At 44.8% G+C, this 8,830-nt stretch overlaps 1 protein-coding gene across 1 annotated transcript in view; it reads right to left on the bottom strand.

Moving 5' to 3' along the window:
- satb2 (SATB homeobox 2) overlaps nucleotides 1-8,830 on the bottom strand; it is a 130,108-nt gene that overhangs the window by 31,306 nt on the left and 89,972 nt on the right. The window contains exons 6-10 of the mRNA XM_037687139.1: nucleotides 7,925-7,975; nucleotides 7,261-7,847; nucleotides 3,774-3,986; nucleotides 3,576-3,662; nucleotides 1,399-1,551 (exon numbers count right to left, since the gene is read on the bottom strand). Coding sequence (XP_037543067.1) covers nucleotides 1,399-1,551; nucleotides 3,576-3,662; nucleotides 3,774-3,986; nucleotides 7,261-7,847; nucleotides 7,925-7,975 — 1,091 coding nt within the window. The remainder of the gene's footprint in view (nucleotides 1-1,398; nucleotides 1,552-3,575; nucleotides 3,663-3,773; nucleotides 3,987-7,260; nucleotides 7,848-7,924; nucleotides 7,976-8,830) is intronic.

Genomic DNA, 8,830 nt, shown 5'->3' with positions numbered 1-8,830 from the left:
TATATATATATATATATATATATATATATATATATATATATGTATATGTATTATTATTAGAGTAATGGGACTGCTACTTTAGAGTGTTTGACTCCGCCCCCTTCAATACGCTGCTCTCGTTCCAAAAGTGCCATGAAAGAGAAAAGTTTTTTTTTGTTTTTTATTTCTGAACAAAAACAAAAACCAGTTTCTTCTTCCAGCTGCTCCGTCTTCAGGGGTCACCACAGAGAACCAACTCACACCAAGACTAGGTGACTGTTTTTACGCCGGATGCTCTTCCTCACACAACCAGACCACCGAGCTGCCACAGCCTCTGTGTGGAGCAGAGAGCTGACAACTAGGGTGCCTGGGGAGCAGATGGGGGAGTCAAGGGCCTTGCTCAAAGGTCCAGAGTGGGGCAGATGTGGGTGCTTCACCTTTCACATCTGCATTTTATTTTATGTTGTTGGTACGGGGAGTTGAACTAGTGACCTTCCGATCACAGGCTTCTCTAGCCTCTGCACCACCACTCACCCCAGTCAGTTACAGTAATATATATATATATATATATAAATACTCTGGAATATTTTAATGTTATTACTCAGAAATTTTGCCTGAAATCTGCCATTTATAAAAGAAAAATAAATAAATAAAATATTCAAATAATAATTGTAAAAAAAAATCAGGTCTTTAATAGTTTTAACGGTCGGTACACCGGCGTCCCGTCTGAGGGGTTGAAGAGTGAATGTTTGTATTTTGGGAGTCGAGTGTTTTTCTGGACTGGACCTGAACAGAGAATGAAGTAAACCTAAAAGTTTTTACTGCAAAATATTGGTTATATATAATATAGGCTGTTAAAAATATCTGAATTTAGTAAAAAAAAAAAAACTAAGTGATATTAGCAAAAAAACAAAAAGCTACAAAAAAGCTAAAAGCTTGGAAATTAATTTTCTTATAACACGATAAATATTTATCTTATAATTGGCAAACAGCAGAAAATAACAGATTTTTTTCAGAAAGATGATAAAACACTTGAATGAGCAGAAAGAAGCTGAAAACAGCTGAAGCAGAAGAAAAGCTGAAATGAGCAGTGAAACAGCTGAAGGGTTTGAAGAGAGCGACGAGGAAAACATGGCCGACAAAGCTAGATGTTTCAAAAAGTAAAAATTGCTCAAATATTAAAAGTCCCAGCAGGAACGTCCTGAACGAGCCGAACGTTTTGATTGAAGAGTTACGAGCTGAAAACTGAACGGAAGGAAAACGGATCTCAGTTGTGAGGACAATACATCATGGAAACATTCAGACAATAAATAAATGTTTTTTTATTCCGTAGGCGTCATGGTGACCTGAGCAGAAGCTGTAAAGCCAAAAAGCCAAACGCCTCTTGGTTTTAGGGGCGGAGCTTCGAAGAAGACTCACCTGGCTCTTGTTGGCGGCCACCTTTGCGAACAGCGCCTGCGACACCTTGGCCCTCTTCATCTCCTGCTGGATCTCATCGTAGATGCCGGACGTGATGTTGACCAGAGACTCCAGCTTCAGCGGGGCGTCCGGGCTCGGGCCAGACGGCTTCGGCTGGGCGACAAGATCAATGCGTCATCACCACGAAGAGCAACAGATATTAACGAGAGGAAAGGCTATCAGCTGGTGATCACACCTGCAGCACGTCTCCACATGTTCACAGACCAGAGCTATGAAGCTCTCCACCTTTAGTCTTTGATTTGTAGGAGAGCTCGTGGTTTGAAGCTGTCCAGAGGACACGTCCGGACCGGCTCGCTTGCATTCCCTCACTGATGATGTGGAGATAATTTCAGGCAGCCATAATAAGAACGGCCTGTTTGCTCTGACATCACAGGAGGAATCTTATCGTTCCGCTCATTCCTCGCTCACTACGTTGGTGTTCCCAACAAAAATGAGCCAATCATCTGATTAGGAGTCCACGATAGTATCTAATGCTGGGACAGATCCTTATTCTCTTATAAAGAGTGAAAATAAGGGTTGATTTAAGGCCTCCCTGATCTGATAGTTGTTGGGTAGAACAAGTTGTTTGGATTGCAACATGTTTACGGATAAATCACGTTGTGCTTTTTTACAAAACAAGAGTCTTTTCTGGTTTTTACATGGGCTCAGAGGAGCATCTTTTTGTTTACTGATAAACAAGAACAACCAGGAAGTGGTCGATCTTCAGCTTTACTGTGCAGACACGTAGCGAGCAGCTGCTCCCCCAGCTCGTGAAGAAGGAGGTACAAACTTATGCTTTTGTTCACACGTGATGAAAAACATCACGCCAAGAAAAAAGACAAAAGTGTGCAGTGTTTATTCTCTCGAAGTTTACTTTCTTAGGTGCAAACTAATCGTGTGTCGATACGCCGATGACGCCCGACTCTGAGGGTCTGAACCATGAATGTTTGGAGATCTGGAGATGAATGTTTTTCTGGACGGGAATTGAACTGGGAATGGAAGTAAACCTAAATGTTTTTGGTGCAAGATGTAGTGGGCAGGAGTCACACCGTGGAGGACAGGGGAGGTTTTATTGCACACAATGATGGATCATGAGTGAAGAGACATTTTATCCACCACCAGGTGCAGTGGTGGAGCCCCACACCTGGAGTCTCCACCCCAAATAAACTTCAGCCACCCCAAACATTTGAGGGTTTTCTAGTTTTTAAATTGCTTCAAAACACAATTCTCTCCAAACCACCATCCCTCCTCTGGACATGTCCAAACCACTGTCCCTCCTCTGGACATGTCCAAACCACTGTCCCTCCTCTGGGCATGTCCAAACCACCATCCCTCCTCTGAACATGTCCAAACCACTGTCCCTCCTCTGGACATATCCACACCACTGTCCCTCCTCTGGACATGTCCAAACCACTGTCTCTCCTCTGGACATATCCACACCACTGTCCCTCCTCTGGACATGTCCAAACCACTGTCTCTCCTCTGAACATGTCCAAACCATGTCCCTCCTCTGGACATGTCCAAACCACTGTCCCTCCTCTGGACATGTCCAAACCACTGTCCCTCCTCTGGACATGTCCAAACCACTGTCCCTCCTCTAGACATGTCCAAACCATCTCAGTGTGTCCTCTCTAACTTTGTCTCCCAGTTCTTCAATCTGTGCTGTACCTCTGATTGGAGTGAGCGGTGGCCATCTTAGATTTGGATGTGGACACCCAATTTTTGACTCACAGCAAGAAGGTCCTGAGCTCAAGCCCCCGGTTTGGACCTGGGTCTTTCTGTGTGGAGTTTGCATGTTCTCCTGTTGTTTGCATGGGTTTTGTCCAGGTACGCCCACAGTCCAGAAACATAAATGTTCGGCTGCCTTCAGGTGACCCTTGAAAAGAGATCTGTGATCTCAGTGGAGTTTAGTTAAAGAAAAGTTAATAAATAAATAAATGTTATTTTTCAAGTTTCAGCTCGTGATGAACAGACCCCCTTGGCTGCAAAGGAGAAACGGAGGTCCAGTTTGGAACACAGTAAGGTGGTGTGGGGAGGTTGATGTGCTTTATGTTCACAGAGTGCACGTGTGAAGGGTTTGAAGCAGCTCTACGTTGACTTTGTGCAGCAGGGAGCTACAGAGGCTAAAGATAACTCACAGTGTTGGAGATCTTGGTCTTGTTCTTCCAAATGGTGGCCCAGGTATCAGGGGTTATCTGGTCCTCTAGGCTCCGCTCCCACACTTTCTGCCCACACAGACACACAACATCAGCCACTTTGGTATGTTTCTTGATCATTTAGTTATAGTGGCAACCATTTTGAACCACAAGCAACAATGACGCAAACCACTTTCTAACCTGGGGGAGTCGTGGCGTGCCAGGGTTGGAGGAGTTGGACGGAGGCAGGCCCACAGACGGGTTCATGGTGCGCTCCCTCTCCTCCTGGTAGATGCGGTCTCTCTCACTCTCAGGCAGGTTGAGGAAGTTCTGCATGGCCTTCAGGTTGACCAGCAGAGACTGGGAGGCTGTCCGAGGGTCCTCCTCCTTCCTCAGGATCTCTGAGAGCAAACCCTGAACAACGAGCGTCCACGGTTAACTTCACATTGCATCATTTCCATAACATAAACTAGCCCATCAAATATTTAGCCGAGCTTCTTTACACTTTCTATCGTCGTGTATAATTAATGTTACCGAACAGTTTGAGACATCATCCTTTTTTGATAGCCTTGGGAACCAGATGAAACTGAGAGTTAATTTTTCATCTCATCTGTCAGAATGCATCAAGCCCTCCTCTCCATAAATCAGATTACCACCCGATTATAATCCAGGCGTGCCTACACCAGTCAGTCACAGTCTAATTAGTGGCAGTTTCATAAAATTAGGCAGAAACACAGATGATTTATTGTGAAGTAAATTATGTTCCCTGCACAAACAGGACAAACTCAACTCAGCAGATGGTAGGGTCTGATTGATCCACTTTAGACCACTGCAGATTGACCCACGCCGCTTATAGATTTTGATCTCTACACAATAATGCAGACATGCTACTGACTCTGATGTTGCATTAATCTCATCCATAGCACAACTGGTAAGATGAGGAGGAGAACATATCAGGACTATATGAGGACCTAAGGTCTCAGCAGATTTTTCTGCCCGTCTAAACCGTCTTTCTTCTCCAAGCTTTTCTGTCTTCTGGTGTCTCCACAGCGAGTCATACTTCTCCATCTGACTCTGCCCTCTGTGTCCTCTGTCCTCACTCTGTCCTCTGTGTCCTCTGTCCTCACTCCAACTACCTCCATGTCCTCTCTAACGGCATCCATATATCTCCTCTTTGTCTTTTTCCTGGCAGCTGCATTTCTAACATCCTTCTACCAATATACCCACTGTCCCTCCTCTGGACATGTCCAAACCACTGTCCCTCCTCTGGACATGTCCAAAACACTGTCCCTCCTCTGGACATGTCCAAACCTCTGTAGTACACATGTACTCTGTCTTACTACAACTGACTTTCATTCCTCTTGTTTCAAGTGCATACCTCCACCTCTCCAAGTTCTCTTCCACCTGTTCTCTGTTCTCACCACAGATCACAATATCATCTGCAAACATCATAGTCCACGAGGATTCCTGCCTGACCTCATCTGTTAGTCGGACCATCACCAGAGCAAACAAGAAGGGGCTCAGAGCAGATCCTTGATGCACTCCCACCTCCACCTTGAAGCACAAACACATTTAGGCCTGCCATTCTCCATGACCACTGGTGGTGTTGCCTAGTTTAAATGGGAAACCTCCAGTCCATACTGTGCACAAATGTTTCTAGTGTAACCAAGCAGCTGGAATAGTTTCCAGAAACATCTGTGCTTGAACTGGTTAATGCTTTCAAAATAAAAGCTGACATTTTAAATGTGTTAACAAGTTTTAAATCTCGCCCCCTCCACCCACAGAAATATGTGGTTCACCGAAGTCCCCCTTCACTGAGGGACTGGAAAAATCAATGCTTGTAGTTTTATAGATTATGTTTTTCTGGATTGCATTCTGACATGGCAACCCAATTTTAGATTGGGATCTTTCTAACGCTGAGATGTAGCCACACATCAAAATGGAAGTTAGTATATTGATTATTTTGCAGTTGCGTTTTCCGGCCTCTGCTGGCTTGAACCCTTAAAAATTTATTGGGATTTTTTTCCAATTCCTTGACTTGGTCAAGGAATGGTAGTTCCTTGGTAGTTTCTCTTGATTTAACATCTCACACTGGATTGGTAAATACTCATTCCTCCCCCTCAGATAAAATGAAATTAGTTCAGATGTCTAAGTCATACCCAGGAGTCACCCACGTTCAAGGCTGCCACGAACTGGAAACTTGTGGAACACCAGTGTCCGTGTCCACAGTGAAGACAATCTGACATCACCAAGGACTGAGAAGACCAAGAAGTAAGCATGTGCTCCTGAAGCAACACTTCTAAGCCGACTAAAATCTGCAGGTACCCAGGACGAGACAAATGTCTTCTGGAAAACAAAGTCTTATTTTCAAACGAGACTAAGCTTGAGCCATTTGGGTACAATGACAAGAAGCATGTTTGGAGGAGTTGTGAGGTTTTCAAACATAAGATCACTCTGCCAGCTGTCAAGCATGGTGTTGGTAGCATCATGCTGTGGGGCTGTTTCACTGCACAAAGTGTCTCCAATGTCTACAACTGACTCTCAAATCAAATCCTAAAAACGCATAACAGAGCTGGTTTCTTCCCAAAGCCACAATCTTGTTCTTTTTGAAACTTTTTAAATTATCCCCGGGTCAGAGGCGAGGAAGCAACAAATGTAAATCAACTGTATAAACTCTGCCAAAAAGAACATTAAAATATCAACCAGAAGCTTTTGATGGAAACAACCAGCCTGTGGTCCAGGTGAAACTTGCTCATAGACATTTAACCTCATATTATTGGGAGGGGGTGCATGTTTGATCTTGAATGCATACATTTGGCCCATTATTTTATGTTGCATTAATCAACAATCCACTCTGGAAATAAAGAATGGTTTAAATAAATCATCAAACGCTCTAGATTAATGACAGTCATGCCCATGATGAGTGCATGTAAACCTGCGGCAGCTGCTCTTAGTTCAAGGTTCAAGGTTCTTTATTGTCATTCGCACCACATGTGGCACATGAGGTGGAACAAAACTGTGTACTCAGGGTCCAAGTTACACCCAAAAATTGCAAAGATATAAAGTATAAAAAGAAACGGTATATAAGGACGTACGAGACACGTCCAACACTAATAATGTAAAACAATTCTTATATTAAACAGATAAAGCTAAGACAAATCTTTTAAGAATGCAGTTTGTTAGCCTAACTCGACTGGGTTACCAAAAACAGAAAAAAAGAATAAAGTTAATTTTATTTACCATAGTTTAAATGACTGAATGCTGCCAGAAATGCCTGCACCCGTACAACGACACACAAAGGTGATGCAAACACACCTGGCTTCTGGACCAGTAGGTCTATGAGCCACCTTGGTGGATCTAATGGGGCATGCAGTAACCAGTTTAGCACAGCATCAGGTGTTTTTGCTGCTGCGATGGTGAGGAAGGCTCAAAGACCCAGCACGTAACCCCATCATGCCTCTGTACACCTCCCTCCATGAGACGGGTGAACAGTGGGATGAAGAACGACCATCGGTGAAGTCAGTAGTTGTAGTAATCATCCCCTCACCTGAAGTGTTGTGAACTATGATCACTTCATTTAGACAGCTTAACGAGTATTTAGGAGTTCAGAGATACAGAATGCAATGTTTCTAATTTTAGACGTTCTAGTTTCAGTTTACTTCCTGAGGCCGTCGTGTTGAGCGCCTACCTGCGTGCGGTTGAAAGCCACCCGAGCGAACACGGCCTGGGACACGCTGGCTCTCTTTAGCTCATCCCTGACCTGCTGATAGATTTCAGATGAGACCTCGGAGGCCGACGGGTTGCTCCCTGGATGGTCGATCCCACCCTTGGATGACCCCCGAGGGATCGGAGGATGGTTGAGAAACTGCTGGTTGAGGGTTTGGGGGTGCTGGTGGGCCAGCAGGCGGCTCACCGCCAGCTGCTGATTGATGAGGTGGGCCATGGCGAGCTGCTGGCGAACCAGCTGTGGGGACAGTTGAGGGGAAAGGAGCCCACCTGGTCCCAGCAGGGGCTGCAGAGCGCCAGGCGGTGGTGGCGGGGGTGGTGCCTGTCCCGTACGGAGCGGAGGGCTGTGGTGAAGGGGGCCATGAGGTGAGGGCTGTAGCTGGGGAGGAGGAGGCTGCTGAGGTGGTTGCGAGGGCAGCTGTGGATCAGCAGATCCGGCTTTGAGGACGGGACCACCACCACTAAGGTGACTGAGCTGAGCCAGACCAGCCAGGTGAGGAGGGGGTCTCTGTCCCAGCATGCAGAAGTCTGCTATGCTGTCCCTCTCAACTGGAACAAAGGGAATTGTGTTAAAACAGGTATTTTCACTAAAACCCAACTTTGTAGATACTAATGGCCACCCTTACTTTTAATGTCTGTTACATCTCGTCCGGGCCACATCTTCTCCAGGTAATCACCTGCTCAACAAACCAAACGCAGAGTCTCCGTCATGTTTATGACACAGTCACATCAACGTCCTTCAGCGAACATAAGCATATTTGTAGCAAGAGCTCGAGATCTTAGTGTCTAAAATAAAGTCATGTGCAGTGAACTGAGCTACGTCTACAACAGGCAGGTTCTTCAGTTGAGGTCTCATGTCCAGAGATGACCTTTAAAACAGAATGTGTAAGGAGATACTGTGGTGTGTGGTTGAGTTCAGTGCAGAAACCAGTGCTCTTCCATGATACCAAAACTTAATGGAAATGTAACACCCCCACCCTCAACGAGCACCTTTACCACACCCTGTCCTCATCCTTAGGGTCTACTGATGTGAGGGTGAATCCTTGCAAAACACTGCTATTGAAAACTCAATCCAGTCATCATCAGTGCAACATTTTACAAACATTTTGTAATAAAATGTTTGGTTCTTTGTTTATAGCTGGAAGTACTAAACTTCAGGGCTACTTTATTTACAGTGTAGGTTCAGATCTGGGAGATCAAAACCAGAGCGACAGAACAAAACGAATCATAGCTGTGACTACTGCTAGATTCTAAATTCAATATCTGGTCAATTATTTAAAAAAAACTTCTAAAATATAAATATTTTGGCCATTTGTTTTTATGTCAGTTTATTGTTGACCTAGAAGGCACTAAAAGGACCGGTTCCCATAGACCTGCTTGACCAGGTCTACAGGAATCAGTTCTATGGGAACCAGGATCCTCCAGAACCAATGGTCATATATTTTAAGTTATCCAGAGGTCCAGGCTGGTCCACAGAGGTGTTCAGGTCTTTAATGATCCTTAGGACTGGGCTGGTCAACAGTAGTAAACAG

This window comes from Nematolebias whitei, chromosome 13 (genome assembly GCF_014905685.2).
Source record: "Nematolebias whitei isolate Nwh7 chromosome 13, NemWhi1, whole genome shotgun sequence".
NCBI lineage: Eukaryota > Metazoa > Chordata > Actinopteri > Cyprinodontiformes > Rivulidae > Nematolebias > Nematolebias whitei.
Note: the sequence above shows the minus strand (reverse complement) of the source record. Positions and strands in the feature narration are given on the sequence as shown.